At 48.9% G+C, this 22,120-nt stretch overlaps 1 protein-coding gene across 12 annotated transcripts in view; it reads right to left on the bottom strand.

The window, feature by feature from the left end:
- Window positions 1-16,269, bottom strand: part of TCF3 (transcription factor 3) — an 88,666-nt gene extending 72,397 nt beyond the window's left edge. For 4 of the 12 annotated variants that reach the window (XM_053372880.1, XM_053372881.1, XM_053372883.1 and 1 more), the window contains exons 1-2: window positions 16,028-16,268; window positions 3,941-4,041 (exon numbers count right to left, since the gene is read on the bottom strand). In XM_053372880.1, the coding sequence (XP_053228855.1) occupies window positions 3,941-4,012 (72 nt within the window). In that variant the 5' untranslated portion in view covers window positions 4,013-4,041; window positions 16,028-16,268. Of the gene's footprint in view, window positions 1-3,940; window positions 4,042-16,027 lie in introns of all 12 variants that reach the window. The other 8 variants (XM_053372879.1, XM_053372882.1, XM_053372877.1 and 5 more) reach the window with 4 other exon arrangements.
- Window positions 16,270-22,120: the final 5,851 nt, after the last annotated feature.

Genomic DNA, 22,120 nt, shown 5'->3' with positions numbered 1-22,120 from the left:
CCCCAGATCAATGCATAAGCACATCTCTCCAACTCCAAACACACTTGCAGTCTTCCTGGTCAAAGTTTTGCAGGAAAGACCTGTGAAAATATGCATCTTTGATTTGTTCCTCTTCTGTGCTTTCTATTAAACACTGGGAAGATCTGGGAAGAGGAATAATAGGGGCATATTTAAATAAGGCACCAGAATTGCAATGTTGTCTGTGCAAATTAAGCCGGTGTGAATTTCTAAATAATACAGAGCAAGCAATCTTCTCCACCTTGGTTGCTACCATGATGTTGTGGGGCTAAAAGGGAGAATTTGTCCATCCCTCGGATATGGCACAGGTTATCAGCAAACAGGTGGTTTGCATGGGAAATTGCTGTGGACTAGAAACTTAAGCAGACTGCGTGGGCAAGTTGAACATTAGCAGAGTTATGGCTCCAAAGGTAATTCTTTCTGCTCAAATAAATTTTATTGAGGTTTATAGAGAAAAATATACAAAAGTTACCATATTTTTCGCTCTATTGGACGCACCGGACCATAGGAGGGGGAGAACAGGAAAAAAAAAATTTTCTTGTTCTCCCCCTCTAAGTCAAGGTGCGTTCTGTGCTTTCAAGGTGCGTTCACCCGAAGCCTCCGGAGCCCAGCGGGAGTTCCCGCTGGGCTCTGGAGGCTTTGGGTTCCTATCGACCTGCTCTTTGGGGCTGGCGGGGGGGGGGAGCGCTGCTTTTGAATTCTGGTGCTGGAGGAGACTCTTGAGAGTCCCATGGACTGCAAGAAGATCAAACCTCTCCATTCGGAAGGAAATCAGCCCTGAGTGCTCACTGGAAGGACAGATCCTGAAGCTGAGGCTCCAAGACTTTGGCCACTTCATGAGAAGAGAAGACTCCCTGGAAAAGACCCTGATGTTGGGAAAGATGGAGGGCACAAAGAGAAGGGGACGACAGAGGATGAGATGGTGGGACAGTGTTCTCGAAGTGGCCAGCATGAGTTTGACCAACCTGCAGGAGGCAGTGGAAGACAGGAGGGCCTGGCGTGCTCTGGTCCAGGGGGTCACCAAGAGTTGGACACGACTAAACAACTAAACAACAACAACAAGACTTCCAACATTGGATTTTCACAGACCTTTCAGCACTTTCTGCCCAGACACTGCTTCCGGGAACTGCAGTGTTCCGGCTACGTCCAGGAAATTCCAGACATAGGGCAACCCCTAGCGCTGCCGTTCAGTGCAAGAAATACTGCACTAGATGGACTTCCTATGTTCTGGCTTAAGATCAATTCCACCTGTGGCGCTTTAAAGCATCGTAACCAGACCAGGCTTTTAAGAAAGCAGAGATATTCCCTGCAATTCGAGGGTTGCAAAACCGCACCTTTAAATTTCCACTACACCGCCACCTTAAAATGCAGACAACCTCCCTTCTGAATCTTTTTACGCAGCGTCAGAAAAAGAAACAGATTTGCGAACGTGCAAAGGAAAAAAATTCAACAACAGAAGGCAGGAGTTCCCTTAAGTTTCTCCCTCCCTCCCTCCCTCTCTAATTTCCCATGCAGTGTGGAAAAACCACCTTCAATGCGTGCAGCGCTAGAGGACTACAGCTCCCATGATGCAGTGTGCTAAAACAACGACAACACATACACACAGAGAGAGCTGGCGCAGAAATACGAAAGGAGCCATCCGGAATCCCAAATCTACAATTCTATGCATCTAGGTAAAGGGACCCCTGACAATTAGGTCCAGTCGTGGCCAACTCTGGGGTTGAATCATAGAATCATAGAGTTGGAAGAGACCACAAGGGCCATGGAGCCCAACCCCCTGCCAAGCAGGAAACACCATCAGAGCACTCCTGACATATGGTTGTCAAGCCTCTGCTTAAAGACCTCCAAAGAAGGAGACTCCACCACACTCCTTGGCAGCAAATTCCACTGTTGAACAGCTCTTACTGTCAGGAAGTTCTTCCTAATGTTTAGGTGGAATCTTCTTTCTTGTAGTTTGGATCCATTGCTCCGTGTCCGCGTCTCTGGAGCAGCAGAAAACAACCTTTATCCCTCCTCTATATGACATCCTTTTATATATTTGAACATGGCTATCATATCACCCCTTAACCTCCTCGCTTTATTGGCCGAGGGAGCCGGCGTACAGCTTCATGTGGCCAGCAGCACTAAGCCGCTTCTGGCGAACCAGAGCAGCGCATGGAAATGCCGTTTACCTTCCCGCTGGAGCGGTACCTATTTATCTACTTGCACTTTGACGTGCTTTTGAACTGCTGGGTGGGCAGGAGCAGGGACCGAGCAACAGGAGCTCACCCCGTCACAGGGATTTGAACCGCCAACCTTCTGATCGGCAAGCCCTAGGCTCTGTGGTTTAACCCACAGAGCCACCCACATCCCTCTATGCATCTAGCAGGCACCAAATTTTGAGAAACCGTGTTAATATAATGTGCAGAATTTAGCAACCCAGGTGACCCCTTGCCTGACCAAATGGACGAGAGAAGAGAAAAGAGACCAACACTGTCAGCTGTCACTCTCTGGCTTGTCTTTTATCTCTCTCCGTGACGTGGCGCCTCTCCCTGGCCTCCTTCCAAGGCTCCTTATCTAAAACGTCAAGACCACACACCCTTCCAAGGCGGGACACAACGCTCTCCTCCGACCGCACGTCGCCCGCCGAAAGTCTGCCTCCGTTCGGCTTCCCTCAATAAAATCAGCAGAAGGCGCCCAAGAAACGGGAGGATGCGTCTTCTTAGAGGAGACATCCCACTTGCGAAAGGAGAAAACTTCCCAATAGTTTTCCCCAATAGGGGAAAGCCTCTATTTATAAGAGGCCTTCTGAGCGAAGAGAAAGCCTCTTCTTATTAAGCCAGGAATGGGAAAATCTACAACCCTCTATATGTTCGTTAACTCCCTCTTCCCACCCCAGCCAGTATGGCCAGAGACCAAGGATGGTGGAGTTTGGAGTCTAGGCAGGGCTCACAGCTCCCTCTTCCCTGGAGTAAACAAACAGCCAGAGGGTGTTGACAAAACGGGAAGGTGTGCCAAGGAGGGAGAACCAAGGCTCTGGAGACCAAGCCTGATGAGGAATGGTCGAAGGAGCTGGGATGGAAGGTGGTGGGGTGTCCTCCCTCGGAGGTTTTTAAGCAGAGGTTGGCTGGCCAGCTGCTATGGATGCTTTAGCTGAGATTCCTGATTCCTGCCTGCCTGCCTGCCTGCCTGCCTCCCTCCCTCCCTCTCTCCCTCCCTTTCTTCCTTCTCTCTCTCTCTTCCTTCTCTCTCTCTCTCTCTCCTTCCTTCCTTCCTTCTCTCTCCCTCTCTTGCCTTCCTTCCTTCCTCCTCTCTCTCTCCCTCCCCTTCCTTCCTTCCTTCCTTCCTTCTCTCTCTCTCTCCTTCCTTCCTTCCTTCCTTCCTTCCTTCCTTCCTTCCTTCCTTCCCCCCTCTCCTTCTTTCCTTCCCTTCTCTCTCTCTCTCCTTCCTTCCTTCCTTCCCCCCTCTCCTTCTTTCCTTCCCTTTTCTCTCTCTCTCTCTCTCTCTCTCTCTCTCTCTCCTTCCTTCCTTCTCTCTCTCTCGCTCCTTCCTTCCTTCCCTCTCTCCTTCCTTCCCCCCTCCTTCTTTCCTTCCCTTTTCTCTCTCTCCTTCCTTCCTTCCTTCCTTCTCTCTCTCCTTCCTTTTCTTCCTTCTCTCTCTCTCTCTCCCTCCTTCCCCTACTCCGCCCCCACCCTCTCTAAGTCTTCACAACAAGGAGACTGTAGCAATTATGTGTCCCCCTTGATACTGCGCCGAGGAACAAACAAGTTGGTACCCGCAACCGCTCGCCTCCTTGTGAGTTGCCTCCGTCCGACGCCCTCACTCCAACACACCCAATCCAGCGCAATGCCACCAGTCCTTTTGCCACCGCTCCCTCCCCTCGTGTCGACATGTGCGTAACCCGCCCCCCCCCGCAAAAAACAACAACTAGAGTCTCACTTACCATGCTAAAATCCAAGAGGTCACTTAGCTCCTTGTCGGTCCCGGCTGCGGCCATTCTCTGCTGCTGGTTCATATTCCCCCCAGATTCAAACGTAGTCCGTCCTTTTTATTATAATTATTCCGCACCGACAAAAAGGAGGAGGAGGGGAGGAAGGGATGGGGACAGAGAGGAGAGGAGGGAGAGAAAGAAAAAGAGATTTGTTTATTTTTTTAATTTAAAAGAATATTTGTGAAACGGAGGAACAAAACCACCCAGAAATAAACATTTCATTTTGCAATACTATCCTCTCTCATGCAGGGATCTGCTTTCAAATCCGCAACAAGTGAGTTATTGAATGGAGAATGGAGGATCGGGGGGGCAGGAATCGGTGGGTGCAAAATTCACCCCCCAAAAACACTTTGATTTATTTTTTTCCAAATGTTCCACCCCCGATTTCTGGGCCAAATGGACTGTGAGGTGACGCCCACAGTTCTTCCCCCCCCCATTTTTTTTTAAATAGTTTTCTCTTCTAACACACAGACAAAACATAAAAGAAAAACATTACATTTGACACAACATAAAAACTTAACAATAAAAACACACAAAATAAAAGAAGAATTTTCTTATTATTATTCCCCGGTGTATTTACATTGCTGAAAGACTTCCTCGACACCTTCCAATCTGGATTTCATCATATCACATATTTGTTGTTGTTGTTGTTGTTGTTTAGTCGTTTAGTCGTGTCCGACTCTTCGTGACCCCATGGACCAGAGCATGCCAGGCACCTCTGTCCTCCACTACCTCCCGCAGTTTGGTCAAACTCATGCTGGTAACCTCGAAAACACTATTTAGCAGTTCCCAATTTCATATTTATAACATCAGTATCTGGTGGGACGCGGGTGGCGCTGTGGGTTAAACCACAGAGCCTAGGACTTGCCGATCAGAAGGTCGGCGGTTCGAATCCCCGCAATGACGGGGTGAGCTCCCGTTGCTCGGTCCCTGCTCCTGCCAACCTAGCAGTTCGAAAGCATGTCAAAGTGCAAGTAGATCAATAGGTAGCGCTAAGGTGGGAAGGTAAACGGCGTTTCCGTGCGCTGCTCTGGTTCATCAGAAGCGGCTTAGTCCTGCTGGCCACATGACCCAGAAGCTGGACGCCGGCTCCCTCGGCCAGTAAAGCGAGATGAGCGCCGCAACCCCAGAGTCGGCCACGACTGGACCTAACGGTCAGGGGTCCCTTTACCTTTTTTATCTGGTGACGTCCACAGTTTTTGCAGGGGTGGGTGGCAAATACGTGAAATGAAAACAGGATTTTTATTTTTGCAGGAAGGGAAGACAGTGGGACATAGAGAGAATTTCTATCGGGTACCTTTTGAGGCTCTATATCAAATGCCTTTGGCCATTCTTGGAAAACCGAAAAACTATCACTACTCAAGAGAGAGGTAAAGGGACCCCTGACCATTAGGTCCAGTCGTGGCCGACTCTGGGGTTGCAGCGCTCATCTCGCTTTGTTGGCCGAGGGAGCCGGCGTACAGCTTCCGGGTCATGTGGCCAGCAGGACTAAGCTGCCTCTGGCGAACCAGAGCAGCGCACGGAAACGCCGTTTACCTTCCCACCAGAGCGATACCTATTTATCTACTTTCGAACTGCTAGGTTGGCAGAAGCAGGGACCGAGCAACGGGAGCTCACCCCGAAGCGGGGATTCGAACCTCCGAACTTCTGATCGGCAAGTCCTAGGCTCTGTAGTTTAACCCACAGCGCCACCCGCGTCCCTCTTTTGAGGATAGCAGAATGCTTTTCTCAAGTTTGTGCATTTGTGAGAGTGTTAAAGGTAAAGGGACCTTAACCAGAGCAACGCACGGAAACGCCGTTTACCTTCCCGCTGGAGCAGTAAACCCAGATATACAGTGGTACCTCGGGTTAAGTATTTAATTCGTTCTGGAGGTCTGTTCTTAACCTGAAACTGTTCTTAACCTGAAGCACCACTTTAGCTAGTGGGGCCTCCTGCTGCTGCCGCGCCGCCGGAGCACAATTTCTGTTCTCATCCTGAAGCAAAGTTCTTGACCTGAGGTACTATTTCTAGGTTAGCGGAGTCTGTAACCTGAAGCATATGTAACCTGAATCATATGTAACCTGAAGCGTATGTAACCCGAGGTACCACTGTATAAGCTTGGTGCCAATCGGCTCCTTAAACCAGAGTTGCGGTTGCCAAAACGGAACCTAAGATGGTCCTAAAGTCCTATTTTGTAAAGGATGGGCTGGCTGGGCCGGATTCTCAGCTGAACATCTGGCTGGGAGTTTGGAGGAAAACCTTGAACTGGACTAAGAGGTCTGGGAACTTAAAAGGAGGGAAGTCCCTTGATCCAAGGACAGTACGGGTATATATTGGCCTCTTCCAACCTCTGTTCTGAATGGGGACACGGACCATTCATAAGGTGGGAATATTCTTCCCAACGGTGAGCAGGGGGAAGCGAAGTCAAGCGACAAGAATTCGCTAGAATGCCGTTCGCAGCTCCTGCTCAGGCTGCACAAAAGTAGAATTTTGGTCTCTGAAATTCATTATATAATAATAATAATAACAACAACAACAACAACAACAACAACAACAACAACAACAACTTATACCCCACCCATTTGGCTGGGTTTCCCCAGCCACTCTGGGCGGCTTCCAACAAAACACTAAAATACAACAACCTATTAAACATTAAAAGCTTCCCTAAACAGGGCTGCCTTCTGATGTCTTCTAAAAGCTTGGTAGTTATTTTTCTCTTTAACATCTGGTAGGAGGGCGTTCCACAGGGCGGGTGCCACCACCGAGAAGGCCCTCTGCCTGGTTCCCTGTAACTTGGCTTCTCGCAGGGAGGGAACCGCCATAAGGCCCTCGGGAGATGGACCCAGGTGTCCGGGCTGGACGATGGAGGTGGAGACGCTCCTTCAGGTATACTGGACCAAGGCCGTTCCATTCCAATGGTCCGGATAAAATATGGCAGATAGGATTCTACGGGGTGGGGTCTTAAGTGTCCAGATCCAAGGATCCCCTGATTGTGGAGACGTCGGGCGTCATCCTGGCGTCTTCACTCGGTCGCAAGCGGCCAAAAGCAAGGTGCAAAATGCGCCTTGCAAATTTCGAACGCCGTGGAAAAGGTCACCCAGAGAAAATGCATCTTCGGATCTCCAGCACTGGCACGGACCCTGGGAAAAGGTCACTGTGGGCACAACGTTGGAGACCGCCCTGCTCTGGCTTCTAGGGTTGTCAGACCGCCAGGTGGGCTCGAATCTCCAGGTGAGCGAGAGGGTCTTTAACAATGACAATAAAGGTATTAAGTATGTCCCACAGGGGAACTTACGGTCTTCAAACAAAGACATATTGAAGGTCCCAGGCCACAGAGAGGTTAGGCTGGCCTCAACCAGAGCCAGGGCTTTTTCGGCTGTGGCCCCGATCTGGTGGAACGCTCTGTCACAAGAGACTAGGGCCCTGCGGGACTTGACATCTTTCCGCAGGGCCTGCAAGACAGAGCTGTTCCACCAGGCCTTTGGCCAGGGCACAGCCTGACTCCCTCCTTTGGCAATCCTCACAGAACTCCAGCCCAATGGTTGCCATCAATTTGATTTGAATTAATTTTATAATGAAATGATTTTAGAATGTTGTACTATTTTATTGTTGTTAGCCGCCCTGAGCCCAACTTCGGCTGGGGAGGGTGGGATATAAATACAATTTATTATTATTATTATGATTATGATTATTAAGAGGGCTGTGCCTGCAGCTTGCAAGCTTCAGTGTGGATGGAACAGGCCGCAAAGAATTGCATGGACTCAGAGAGCAAGTGGCTGCCCCCCATCACTTCCCTTCTCCCAATTAACAACCGTCTCCAAAGATTAGTGGATTGGGGGGGGGGAGAATCACCAGGGCCCACCCCTGGGTGTTACCGACTGGCTGCTTTTCTGACATACACATGCATTTGGCAATTGTGTACTGCACGCTTCAGTGTGGCAGGAACAGGCCACAAAGTATTGCATGGACTCTGAGATCGAGTGGCTGCCCCCCACCCCTTCCCTTCTCCCAATTAACCTCCGTCTCCAAAGTTTAGTGGATGTAGGGCATAGCTGTCAAGCGTCCCTTATTTGGCGGGACAGTCCCTTATCCCAGCGCCATGTCCCGCTGCTGTCCCTTATTGATGATGTCCCTTAAATAAGCTACTGAAGGTAATGGGGCCCTTTCTATGTCCAGCTGTCTTTTGTCAACAACAAATTGTTGCTTTTTTGTGTTGAATATATGCTATATTGTAATTTATGGACCTAATAGGTATCTAAAGCCATTTGCACGCAACAAAATATGTATTTTATCAAAGTAATTGTTGATCCCTTATTTTGGCTGCTGATCCCTTATTTTCGAGGCTGCTGGTCCCTTATTTTCAAACCTGTAAATTGACAGCTATGATGTAGGGCTTGTTCCTTTTACACATATTTGCTCAAGAAAACCTACACGCAACCACAGAATCAGATAATCCTTTAATATCATGCACACCTTACCAGTGTCGGTAAGACCACCACCCCGCACAGGAATATTATAAATATATCTTCCCTGGAACACTTATGTCCAGCCGGAATGAGCCCTTAAAACTCCGATAATGGGTTGTTCACCAGAGCCGGTCCTACTCAGAATAGACGCATTAGAGAAAGAAAGGTATGGCTCCCTTGCTTTCAGTGGGTCTACTCAAGAGGAGAAATGAGTTGGCCACAGCCCAATACCCTATTGCAGGCGCCCCCAAACTTCACCCTCCAGATGTTTTGGGACTACAACTCCCATCATCCCTAGCTAACAGGACCAGTAGTCAGGGATGATGGGAATTGTAGTCCCAAAACTTGGGGAATGAGCGTAACTCAGTGGCTCCAAACGTAAACAGTCCCAAATTCAATTCTCACCATCTCCATGTAGGGCAGGTGGGGTGGGGGGGAGGGAAGACTCGCACCCGAGACCCTGGACAATTGCTGCCTGTCAGTGTAATAAATAAATAAATAAATAAATAATTTATTATTTATATCCCACCCATCTGGCTGGGTTTCCCCAGCCACTCTGGGCGGCTCCCAACAGAAGATCAAAAACACGATAAAACATCAAACATTAAAAGCTTCCCTAAACAGGGCTGCCTTCGGATGTCTTCTAAAAGTCAGATAGTTGCTTATTTCCTTGACATCTGACGGGAGGGCGCCACCACCGAGAAGGCCCTCTGCCTGGTTCCCTGTAACCTCACTAGGTCAGGCGGAGAGGCAATGACTGGCCCAAAGTCACACCCAGTGAGCTTCAGGGCCAAGGGGATATTTGAACCCGGGTCTCTCACTTCCCAGTAAGTCACTCTAACCCCTAAACCATACTGGCTCTCTGATTTTCCCATCAGCCACTCTGGGCAGCTTCCAGTACATAGAAAAACAGAATAAAACTTCAAACATTAAAAGCTTCCCTAAACAGGGCTGCCTTCAGATATCATCTAAAAGATAGTTGTTTATTTCATTAACACCTGATGGGAGGGCGTTCCACAGGCGGGCGCCACCACCGAGAAGGCCCTCTGCCTGGTTCCCTGTAACCTCACTTCTTGCAGGGAGAGAACCGCCAGAAGCCCCTCGGGAGAGGGACCCCGGTGTCCGGGGTGGAGACGCTCCTTCATGAATACTGGGCCATTTAGGGCTTTCAAGGTCAGCACCAACACTTTGAATCAGGGGTCAGCAATCTTTTTCAGCAGGGGGCCAGTCCACTGCCCCTCAGATCTTTTGGGGGGCCAGACTATATTTTGGAAATAAAAATGAACGAATTCCTATGCCCCACAAATAACCCAGAGATGCATTCTAAATAAAAACACACATTCTACTCATGTAAAAACACGTTGATTCCTGGACCATCTGTGGGCCGGATTGAGAAGGCGATGGGGCCGGATCCGGCCCCCGGGCCTTAGTTTGCCTACCCATGTTTGAATGGTTCTTGGAAATGTCCTGGGAGCCAATGTAGGTCTTTCAGGACCGGTGCTGTACGGTGTAGACAGCATTGGCTAAGACAGCACAGAGAAAGGATCTGATTCAGTTTAAAGCAGTTTTCACTTTGGAAACAATGAGGACTGGAACCTTGTTTAATTTCGGGAAGAAGCGTCATGAGTACCTACTTTGAACGCTTAAGTTCCCAGGTTCTGACAGCCCCACAAGCAACTCTAGGTGGGGCTGAGAATGACCCTGGTCTGAAAATCCCCCAGGGAAGAGAATGTCTCTTCTCTTCTTAGAGAAAGGATGGGTCCATTCAGCAATAAAACGGCTGGCACCTTTGCAAAGCTCAGCAGGGCCTGGCATGGTTTGGAATTGGATGGGAGACCGTGTCTTGAGACCCCTGGCATTGCATCGGGTTGGAATGGATGTCCTTTGGAGTTCCCTTTCAACTCACAGGTTCTCGGTTCTTATGAAACCTGTATCCCTTCAGATGTTGAAGGATTTCCTCAACCACAGCCAGCATGGCCAAAAGACAGGAGTCCAGAAATACCTCGAAGCCACCAGGCAAAAAACAGCAGCTTTCCCCCCAGCACAGAAGCTGCTCCAGCAACTTCTGGATCCAACCCTCAAAAGCTGCAATCGAGTTTTTTTTATTCTACGCTCCTTTGGTCCATAATGCACCCGCAATTAAGGGTCACAGATCCACAAGTTTCAAGGGTCGGTACAGGAAAAAAAAAATGGAATTGCGGTCATTTAGTCCATGGGTAGGCAAAGTAAGGCCCGGGGGCCGGATCCGGCCCAATCGCCTTCTAAATCTGGCCTGCAGACGGTCTGGGAATCAGTGTGTTTTTACATGAGTAGAATGTGTCCTTTTATTTAAAATGCATCTCTGGGTTATTTGTGGGGCATAGGAATTCGTTCATTATTATTTTTTCAAAATATAGTCCGGTCCCCAACAAGGTCTGAGGGACAGTGGACCGGCCCCCTGCTGAAAAAGTTTGCTGACCCCTGATTTAGTCCAACCCCTTGGCAACGCAGGAAGCTTTTGCCCATCGTTGCCCTGCGACTGCGGGTTCGAGAAACACCCCAAAACTCAGGGTCACGCAATGGACAAAAGGAAACAGACGCAGAACGAAACCGGTGGAACTCCCTGCCATTAGACGTCCATTTAATGCAAAAACAAAATAATAATGTATGGAGGGATATGCTTGTTTCTGAGAAAGGCTGGGGTGGCGTTGCAAAGAAATTGTACTTTGTGCATGCTCTGTTGCCAGCAAACATTGCTGGATACACACACAGGAGAGGACTGGCTAACATCTCAGAGAATTACAGCAACAGGACCAGATCCCCAGATTTACCGTATTTTTTGCTTTATAAGACTCACTTTTCCCCTCCTAAAAAGTAAGGGGAAATGTGTGTGCATCTTATGGAGCGAATGCAGGCTGCGCAGCTATCCCAGAAGCCAGAACAGCAAGAGGGATTGCTGCTTTCACTGCGCAGTGATCCCTCTTGCTCTTCTGGCTTCTGAGATTCAGAATATTATTTTTCTTGTTTTCCTCCTCCAAAAACTAGGTGCGTCTTGTGGTCTGGTGCATCTTATAGAGCGAAAAATACGGTATTTACTTTTCATTTGTTTTGGAAGGAAGTATATTTCCTCTTGACCACAATGGCCACACTAAAATGAGATAGCTGTCGGTTTCTACTCTGGCCTCCCCAAAATGTGCTCAGTAGCTGCAAAGTGCAAAGTCAACTTGTCATTCTTCGTGCGGTGCAGTGGTTAGAGAGACTAGGGACCTGGGAGAGCAGGATTCGAATCCACCCTCCGCCCCAAAGCTGATGAGGAGACCTTGTCTCAGCCAACGTTTCTCAGGCTAACCTACCTCACAGGGTTGTCGTGAGCCTTGGTAAAATGGTGGGAGATAAATGTAATAATAATAAAAATGATGACGATGATGTAAAAGTAAAGGGACCCCTGACCATTAGGTCCAGTCGTGGCCGACTCTGGGCTTGTGGCACTCATCTTGCTTTACTGGCCAAGGGAGCCGGCGTACAGCTTCCGGGTCATGTGGCCAGCAGGACTAAGCCGCTTCTGGCGAACCAGAGCAGCGCACGGAAACGCCTTTTCCTTCCCGCCGGAGCGGTACCCGTTTATCTACTTGCACTTTGATGTGCTTTTGAACTGCTAGGTGGGCAGGAGCAGGGACCGAGCAACGGGAGCTCACCCCATCATTGTGGGGATTTGAACCGCCAACCTTCTGATCGGCAAGCCCTAGGCTCTGTGGTTTAACCCACAGCGCCACCCGCGTCCCTACTTGCAAAGCTACTAGTCCACATTAAACAGATATTTGAAGAGTGGAAGAATCAAATGGATGTTTACTCCGTGGGAAATCCCACTGGGTCCAGTGAGGGCTTACTCCCATGTAAGAAGGCTCCAGAATGCAGCACAACAACACAACATCTCCCCTGTTTATTCGGCGCAGGATGAAGCCTTGTTAAATGCGGAGGCCTTACTTCTGAGTATGCAAACCCATCCAAACCAGCCATCATTTTTTAAAAAGACAAACACACAAACCTGCTATTTAGATTGTGTGTGTGTCGTCGTCCCCAAACACAACCCAGCTTCGATTCTACATCACGTTTAAGAATTTCGAAGGGGTATCTCCAAAAACAGCTGGCAATTTTTACGTTTTTCTTTACGCCAGCCTTCCTCAGGCCACATTTAAAACTGAGAAGGCAACTGGGGATTGGGGAGGGGGCAAAAAATAATGTGTTTAAAAAATCTGTGCTCAAAAGAGATATATTCTTTGCGGATCCGGAGACCTGTGTGTTCTTGGGTTGAGAACACAAATTTACTAGCAGGTGGCAATGTGAGGGGGGGGGGAGAGAAGCAAGGTAAATATGTATCGAACCGCACGCCCTTGGGGGGGGGCGTCTGTCAGGACACAGGGACCGGTGCCACCCACAAAGAATTTCGCTCCCCCATCGAATGTTTCTACAGATATGGATATTGTTGCATGGGTGAAAAACGTAACGTCAATATTGACTGCTTCCTTGCATTCTGGGATGGTTTGGGGGGGGTTAAGCTGTGGGGAGGATTTATCCCACACATACATTCCTCCACCCAGTGGGCAAAAACCCCAAAACAGCTTATGCGTCTTGCCACCCTAAGGCGTTGCTGGAATTGTGTGGGATACCGGGGCCGGTCTGGGAAGGAGACCGGGGGAGTCCCAGGCCTTGGGGGGGGTGTTCCCAGGCCTGCTCCTTCGCTCTCTGCAAACCCCACCCCCCACGTGAAAAAGGGCAAGGACGGAGCAAGACCCAAGGGCAAAAAATATGGGGGAACGACGACACAGACAAGGCCCGATTCTGCTCTGCACCTGCCTCCGTAAAAAATAAAAATAAAAAAATTCGGTATACGGAAAGGCCACGCCTCCGCACACAAAAATGTTGTGGAATTAAAAGGGGGATTTCTGCCTTCCCGGTGCACCGCCCCCCCAAAGGAAAAAACTCCCTCTCCTATTGCACTTCAACCTGACTCAGTTCCTGAGCCTTCTCCTGCCAGGGCTGAGAGTTTTATGAGTTTAGGACAAAGAGTTTCTAGCCAGTCTCACCCAACCCTCCTCCTTTTTCGACTGCATCCCTCCGCCTTCTCCCTTCCTCCATCTCCCCCCCCCCTTTCTTGTCCTCCAAAACCAATTCCCACAGCACCCACTTTTGTAATAATATATATTTTTTAAAACCCCAGCAGGCAGGGTCACCAATACTTCGCAATCGAAGCGGAGGTCGACCCCCAGTGCAATTTAAAACACACTCTGGAAAAAAATGGGGTGGGGGCGAGGGGGTGGGGGGAGAGAGAGGAAGGCATCCCACACAAAGCAGAAGAAGGGGGCAGGTCCGGCCTCGTGTGCACTCGCAAGAAAAGTTTGCAGAGGCGCACACACAAAGCTCCTCCGTGCAGCTGCCATTCACACACAGAGAGAGCTTTTTACTAGGGGGGGGGGAATCCACAGACAGGCAGACCTCCCCCCCCAAAAAATGAGTTTAATTCAGCAGGCAAGACATCTCTTTTGCATGCAAACAGCTGCTGCCTTGCACCCCTCCAAAATAAAAATAATTGCAAAATAATTGCAAGTGCCACCATTGTGGTATTACAGTTCAGCCCACAGAGACAAATGCGATCTATCCTATTTTTGCAAGCTACACACAAACAGAGTTGCTAAATCGGAGGATCCAGTCTTATGGTGTCCGAAAGATCAGTACATATACAGAAATACCATAAATATGTCTTTCCACGTTTAAAACCTGCGAGTGTGGGCCTGGCGGAATGGCGACTCCATTAATATTAAGCCCTCATAATTCCACATGCACACAGAAATATAAATATATCTTCCGACAGCAACTTGTGCAAAACAAGCGTCCAGGTTGTATGCATAGACAAGGCAGAATAAAATGTATTTTGGACTCCCTGGTTAAGACACAGACTAGCAGGAGGGACGGGAAATTTGCACACACAATGGGACTTGGGACAAAACTTAGGGTGGTGTTGTGTGTGTGTGTGTGTGTGTGTGTGTTTTTGGGAGGGAGGGAGGAGACAGAGGAAGGCAAACTGATGCCCACAAACAGGCCAAATCAACCCAAGACAATTGCAAAAAACCCAAAAAACATCAAGCGGCCTTTTAAGAAAACCACCAATGGCCCAAACTTCCCCAAGTCATTTCTTTTTGTCCAAAAAGCTCAGCCTTATACGGGGAGCTCCTTCGTGAAATTAAGGATTGTTTTGTGCCAAAAGAGCGATATACGTTCTATGGCTTCATTTTGCTAACAATAAGGGGAGTTGTGGGGTGTGAGGGGGAAGGCAGAGAATAAAATATGTGGTGGAAAAAGGGATATTAAATTTGGGGAGCCTGTCTGGGAAAGGCTGGCTTGTGGGGAGGTGGAGACTGGGAACCTGTTAAAGAGGAATAATCTGTCCATGTGGTAGAGGCCTACCTGGGAAAACACCAAACTCAAGCCATTCCTAATTCTTATTTACTGGATCTTTCAGGGTCAGCGGGCAGGCGTGGGATGGTGCACAGTGGCTGGCAGAAATTATGGGACGTTGAGCAGGAGGAATAAAAAAATGGGGGATTAAAATGGGAGAGATTATGATGTAACTGTATACATTACTTTCCCGGACGCACCAGCCACCAGCAAGTCCGGATAGGCAGAAGTGTATATTCGAAGGGACTGTTAAAAAAACTCTCTGGAAGACGAACTCTGGATCACGACCACCTTTGGGAACAACTCTCTGGTTGCCCCACACCTCCCCATCAAAACCCTCTTTTTGCACAGGTAAATTTGTGGGGGAAAGTTTGCAGTCAGGGAACTGTACAATTCTAGAGTTTGATATAATTTGATATACCGTAGGTGGTTGTTAATGGGGTGAATTGGGTGTGAAATTCGGGGTGTCCCTCCCCCACATACACCTCAAGTAAAAATAAACTCCTGGAATTCAAAAGCTGCTAGTGTAGTTGGTTCAAAAAAATATAAGACAACAACAACACAACACACACACACAGAGCCAAGAAGCACAATGTGGCCTGACTGTATTCCATAAGTCCACGAGGCAGGAAAATGGGAAGGCTGGACCCCCCCACAAAAAACAGAACTTTCAAATAGTTCTAGATACAGTAGCAGTAGCAGCCCCCCAAAAGAACATTTAACTGGGAGGTGGAAAGAAGTCAGGGAGACCCCCTCTCTCCCCCCCCTTCGTTGCTCCCACTAACTTCCCGCCCCATAAAGTTTAACACCACTTCCGGGGGGGGGGGGGGAGAAGAGAGAGAGAGAGAAAGAAAGGGCAAGAGAGGGGGGAAGGAATCCCTCACCATTTTTAAAATAAAAAATAAATAAATTGCAGGGGGGGTGGCGATAGGGATGCGGGGTGGGGTGGGGAGAGGGGGGGGGGCCCCAGAGTAAAGTCGCGAAGAAACGGCCAAGTTAAGTTTCCACCACGGTGGGGTCTTTAAGTCTGACCTGAGCGCGCCCCCCCCCCGCCGCCCAACACAAAATAGTTCCGAGGAGGAGGGGGAGGAGTCAAAAGTGAACATTCCCCCCCCCTCAAATTAAAAGTAGCAGCCCTTCCCCCCTCTCCCCCCGGCTTACCTGCTCAGTTTGTGGCGAAATATGGGGGGCGCGGGTGGGGGGCGTCCGCGTCACATCCACGGCTGGCTCGCGTTGATCCCCGGGGCGCAGCCGGGGTGCGCGCGCCCCGGTCCCTCTCCTAAACCTTCCTATTGTTCTCCCGGCGGCGGCTGTGGCAAGGCTTGGCGGAGGCGGCGTTTCCAAACCCCCCCTCCCTCCCCACCTCTTTTTTTTAATAACAATGTAATAATATTTTTTTAAAAAAAGAGAGAGAGGTGCAGAGAGGCGAAGGGAAATGGCTACAATGTAGCAAAAATAAGCAAAACAGGGAAGGGAGCAAGGAAAGGAATTTTAAAAGAGAGAGAGAGAGGGAGGGAAGGAAGGAAGGAAGGAAGGAAGGAAGGAAGGAAGGAAGGGGAAAGAGATTAAAAGGAGGGGAGAGGACGGGATCGTTTGGGGTTCCGCGCGCGCCCCGTCCCGGCGCCCGGATTGGCCGCGCCGAGCGTTCGATCGGATGTTTGGCCCGCGCCGAACGTTCGATCGGATGTGCCGAGCGTTCGATCGGATGTGCCGAGCGTTCGATCCCTTTGATGTGCCCTCGCCGACGTTCCACTCGCTTCCCGGCGGCCGCGGGGGAGGGAAGGAAGGAAGGAGGGAAGGAGGGAGGGAAGGGGGGGTGGGAAGGAAAGTAAAAGTGCCTCTCCTGGGTTTTTTTCCCCTCCCCTCTTTTCTTTCCTCTCTTTTTTTCCTCCCCCCTTCTCTCTCTCTCTCTCTCTCTCTCTCTCTCTCTCTCTCTCTCTTTCCTCTCCCCCCTTTTTTTCTTTCTTTCCTCCGGCTCCCCCCTTCTTTTTAGGGTTTGATCCGCTGGCTCATCGTTGCAAGAGCCTTTTCGCTTCGCTTCTTTCTCTCTCTCTCTCTCTCTCTCTCCGTGGGATTCTGTTTCTCTGCCCCCCCTCCCTCCCTCCCCCGCGGCTCGCTCGCTCGCTCGCTCGCTGGGGCAGGCAAAGGCGGACGGGCGCCCCCTTCTCCTCCTGTGCTTACACACGCATCCACACACACACACACACGCGTCAAGGCCTGCCTTCCCCGACGTATCCTTCCGCCGCATCAACCACCATTACGACCAGCTGCACAAGTTTGAAAAAAAAATAAATAAATTAGAAAAATAAATAAATAAATGGACGGGGTGGGGAGGGAAAGAAGGAGTTGGGATGGCTGGTTCTGCCCACGAGGCTCCGTCCCTCTCGTCCGCCGCCCCCTCCTCTCGCCAGCTCCCAAATACTTAGGGAGAGAGAGGGGAGAAATTCGGATTTTTCATCATTGTGACTTAAAAGGGCTATCTCCCCAGAATAGGGTCTCTAGCAGGGAGCGCAAGCTTTTTCTTCCCCTTTAAGAAAAATACACACACTCTTCCCCCCCCCAGCAGATCCAAATGTATTTATTTTAATTTTTTTTTAGGTGTGCGGGGGCCCGTGGAAGAGATGCAAGCGGTCGATTAAATGGCTGCCCTCGTGTGTGTGGGTTTTTTTGTTTTTAAAGGGGACGCAGGGCTGAGGGCCGTTGGTCCGACGCTCGCCGGCCCCCCCATGCCAAAAGCACACTTGCAACTCTTCTTCCATAGGTAAATGGAGGGGTGGTGGTGGCAAGGGGTTCAAAATAACTGGTCACCCCCCTCCAGTTTAATAGAAGATCCAGCAATTTTAAGGCTCTCCCCATATTAAGAACTATATATATATTTTCCTCCATGCTCTAAAGTGAGAGGGAGGGGTGAGAGTAACGCCCCCCCCCCGATTTTAACCTTCACACTCCAGGGTCACTCTCCATGGCAGCCCCAAAGAAGTTCTGGAAGACCCCCAACTTTAGGTAGTTTCCCCTCCCTCACAACACATACACAAAGCACCACAAAATAGCCCCCATTACACAGACCGATGGGTGACTCCTGTTTCCACCCTAAAACTCTAGGGAGTTTGGGGGATGCCCCATCAGATCAGGGGTCCCCAAAACCGCACAGAACTGGCAAAGGTTGAGTTAGGGTCCTTTGGGAACCCCACAAAGCAGAACCTCCTAACTGATCCCTCACAGACCCCTCGAGTCAGCCAGCTCCTGTGTTCTGCACTCCCTGATCCCCACTGCTTGTGATCCCCAGGGCCCCCCAAAAGTGGACTTGGGCATTTGGTGGTGACTCACAGGGCCCCACAGAACAAATCTCCCATTGCAATGGTCCTGCCATCCCTGAGACCCACTTCGCAAGGCCTCCAACATTTCTCTGGTGACATTAAGGAGTCCTATTCCATCCCCTCCAACGTTTCTCCCTTGAAAAAAGGAACATTCTATTCCATCCCCTCCAACATTTCTCCTGTGAAAATTGTTGTTGTTGTTTAGTCGTTTAGTGGTGTCCGCCTCTTCTCCTTGCGCCCTCCATCTTTCCTAACATCAGGGTCTTTTCCAGGGAGTCTTCTCTTCTCATGAGGTGGCCAAAGTCTTGGAGCCTCAGCTTCAGGATCTGTCCTTCCAGTGAGCACTCAGGGATGATTTCCTTCAGAATGGAGAGGTTGGATCTTCTTGCAGTCCATGGGACTCTCAAGAGTCTCCTCCAGCACCAGAATTCAAAAGCATCCATTCTTCGGCGATCAGCCTTCTTTATGGTCCAGCCCTCACTTCCATACATCACTACTGGGAAAACCAGAGCTTGAACTATTCGGACCTTTGTTGGCAAGGTCCTGTGAAAATAGGGACGTCCTATTCCATCCCCTCCAACATTTATCCTGTAAAAATAGGGAAGTCCTATTCCATCCCCTCCAACGTTTCTCCCCTGAAAATAGGGACATCCTATTCCATCACCTCCAACGTTTCTCCCCTGAAAATAGGGACGTCCCATTCCATCCCCTCTGTTTCTCTGATGAAATTAGGGATGTCTAAGGAAAAGCGGGACATTCTGGGATAAAATCAGAAACCAGGTGGCTGGAGAAATCCAGTTTAATGGGTGAGGTATGATTAATAAAATTATTATTAATATCGTGGAACAAGGCGCCCCCTAAGACCTGCATGTATAGGATGGTATATAAATTCAATCGAGAGCTGGACCATCAAGAAGGCTGATCGCCGAAGAATGGATGCTTTTGAATTCTGGTGCTGGAGGAGACTCTTGAGAGTCCCATGGACTGCAAGAAGATCAAACCTCTCCATTCGGAAGGAAATCAGCCCTGAGTGCTCACTGGAAGGACAGATCCTGAAGCTGAGGCTCCAAGACTTTGGCCACCTCAGGAGAAGAGAAGACTCCCTGGGAAAGACCCTGATGTTGGGAAAGATGGAGGGCACAAGGAGAAGGGGATGACGGAGGATGAGATGGTGGGACAGTGTTCTCGAAGCTACCAGCATGAGTTTGACCAAACTGCGGGAGGCAGTGGAAGACAGGAGGGTCTGGCGTGTTCTGGTTCAGGGGGTCACAAAGAGGCGGACACGACTAAGTGACTAAACAACAACAATCCAATGTATGATAATGATGATGATGTGTTCCCTAACACATACAGTGGTCCCTTGGTTCTCAAACGCCTCGGTACTCAAACAACTTGGAACCCAAACACTGCAAACCAGGAAGGAAGTGTTCCGGTTTGCGAACTTTTTCCGGAAGCCAAACGCGCTCCGTTTTGAGTTTTGCACTTCGGATTTGAGTGTTACACTGAGGTCTGCCTGTTTTTGCTATTTATTTTGTGGTCTCGTTAAAGAGTAAAATCCATGCTCAATTTCTGTTTTGGTGGTTGTTTTCAAAAGTCTGGAACGGATTAATCGGTTTTGCATTCCTTTCTATGGGAAAGCGTGTCTTGGTTTTGGAATGCTTTGGTTTTGGAAGGGATTAAGTTTGAGAACCAAGGTACAGTACCACTGTACTGGGAGGAGGAATCCAGCCCTTGCCCCCCATGGACTGCAAGAAGATAAAACCTCTCCATTCGGAAGTAAATCAGCCCTGAGTGCTCACTGGAAGGACAGATCCTGAAGCTGAGGCTCCAAGACTTTGGCCACCTCAGGAGAAGAGAAGACTCCCTGGAAAAGACCCTGATATTGGGAAAGATGGAGGGCACAAGGAGAAGGGGACGACAGAGGACGAGATGGTGGGACAGTGTTCTCGAAGCGACCAGCTTGAGTTTGACCAAACTGCGGGAGGCAGTGGAAGACAGGAGGGCCTGGCGTGCTCTGGTCCAGGGGGTCACAAAGAGGCGGACACAGCTAAACGACTAAACAACAACATCCATAGCTCAGTCGGTAGAGCATGAGACTTATCAATCTCAGGGTTGTGGGTTCAAGTTCCCCCAAAATTCCTGTGTTGCAGGGAGTTGGGCTAAATTGACCCAACTCAACAATTCTACTGGGTTTTTTTTTTTTTTTGCAGGGGGAGTGTTATTGAGTTGTTTGGTTTTCATTTATATATATTTTGTGGTTTTATATTCTGATTTCATCCTGTGAACTGCCCTCAGACCTGCGGGTATAGGACAGTATATTATTATTATTATTATTATTATTATTATTATTATTAGCTCTTCAGCAGTGGAATTGTCTGCAGGTGGCGGACTCTCCTTCCCTGGAAGTCTTTTAGCAGAAGTTGGGTGGCCATCTGCCACGGGATTCTTTAGCTGGGATTCCTGCATTGCAAGCGGGTTGGGCTAGATGACCGCTGGGGTACCCATTTCCAACAACCACCTTTCTACGATTCTACAAATTCCAGCGATTCTACTGGATTGCAATCCAATAGAAATATAATACGTAATAAAAGTAAGATCAACAGAATCGGTTGCTTTCTTGCTCGCTTTTTAAAATTAAAATTATTTTGCGTTCTTTAAAATTCACATATACCGAAAAGGGAAAAAAGAATACATAAAAGAAAAAAAGAAATGAAAATATTTGTCAAATACACAACGTTTTTTAAGGACTACAAACCATCATTTGAATAACCTATACACAAAATTTTAAGAAATAAAAGGAAAAAGGAAAAAAAATTCTCAAATGCACATTATTTAAGGACTACAAACCATCATTTGAATAACCTGTACACAAAATTTTAAAAAATATGTAAAAGAAATAAAAGGAAAAAGAAAAAAAAATTGTCAAATGCACAACATTATTTAAGGACTACAAACTATCATTTGAATAACCTATTCCCAAAATTTAAAAAAACGTGTAAAAGAAATAAAGGGAAAAAATATTTGTCAAATGCACAACCTTATTTAAGGACTACAAACCATCATTTCAATAACCAAACACCAAATTAAAAGGGAAAAAAATTAAAAAAATTGCGGGGTGGGGGTTAGGAGAGAAAAGCCCGCAAAAAAAAAGGCAAAACAAAATAGTAAAAAATATATTAAAAAAATACATTGGGGGTGTGGCTCCCGAGAGTGGGCGGAGCGAGGAGGAGCCACGCTAGAAGGTGGAGAAATAGGGACTACTTTTCCTCCGGCGGAGGGACACGAGCGAGGAGGAGCTGCGCTATGCGGCCAGAGCAGCAGCAGCAGCAGCGTGACGAAATGGGAGCACCGGAGAGAGAGAGAGATGGAATGATAAGGCCGCGGGGCAGGGTCCAATGGGAGGGCGCGGCGGCGCGGAGTAGCGTGAGCGCCGGCCAATGGGAGAGGCCCTCCCTGCCCTCCGCCCCTCCCCTCGGCCTGCCAGCCCTTCTTCGCCCACTGAGCAAGGGGGAGGGGCCCCGCGGGCAGCTGCCGCGATTCTTCGTTTCGCCTGCGCCGCCCGCGCCGCCTTGGCCGGCTCGGGCGTCAATTGGTTTAGCGCTATCTCGCCTGCCAATATCCAATATATATATTTATTATTCTACTTTAATGTCCTGCAAGAAGACAGGTTGTAGCGTGTGAAGGCAGTCCTGTTTAGGGAAGCTTTTAATGTTTGACAGACCACTGTATATTAATACTTTGTGGGAGAGTGGCTGGGGAAACCCAGCTCCCTGCCTCCCAATATCCAATTTATATATATTTATTATTCTACTTTAATATCCTGCAAGAAGACAGGGTGTAGCATCTGAAGGCAGCCCTATTTAGGGAAGCCTTTAATGTTTGACAGACCACTGTATATTAATACTTTGTTGGAATACTTTGGGGAAACCCAGCCAGA

This window comes from Podarcis raffonei, chromosome 18 (genome assembly GCF_027172205.1).
Source record: "Podarcis raffonei isolate rPodRaf1 chromosome 18, rPodRaf1.pri, whole genome shotgun sequence".
In the NCBI taxonomy this organism is placed as follows: Eukaryota; Metazoa; Chordata; class Lepidosauria; order Squamata; family Lacertidae; genus Podarcis; species Podarcis raffonei.
Note: the sequence above shows the minus strand (reverse complement) of the source record. Positions and strands in the feature narration are given on the sequence as shown.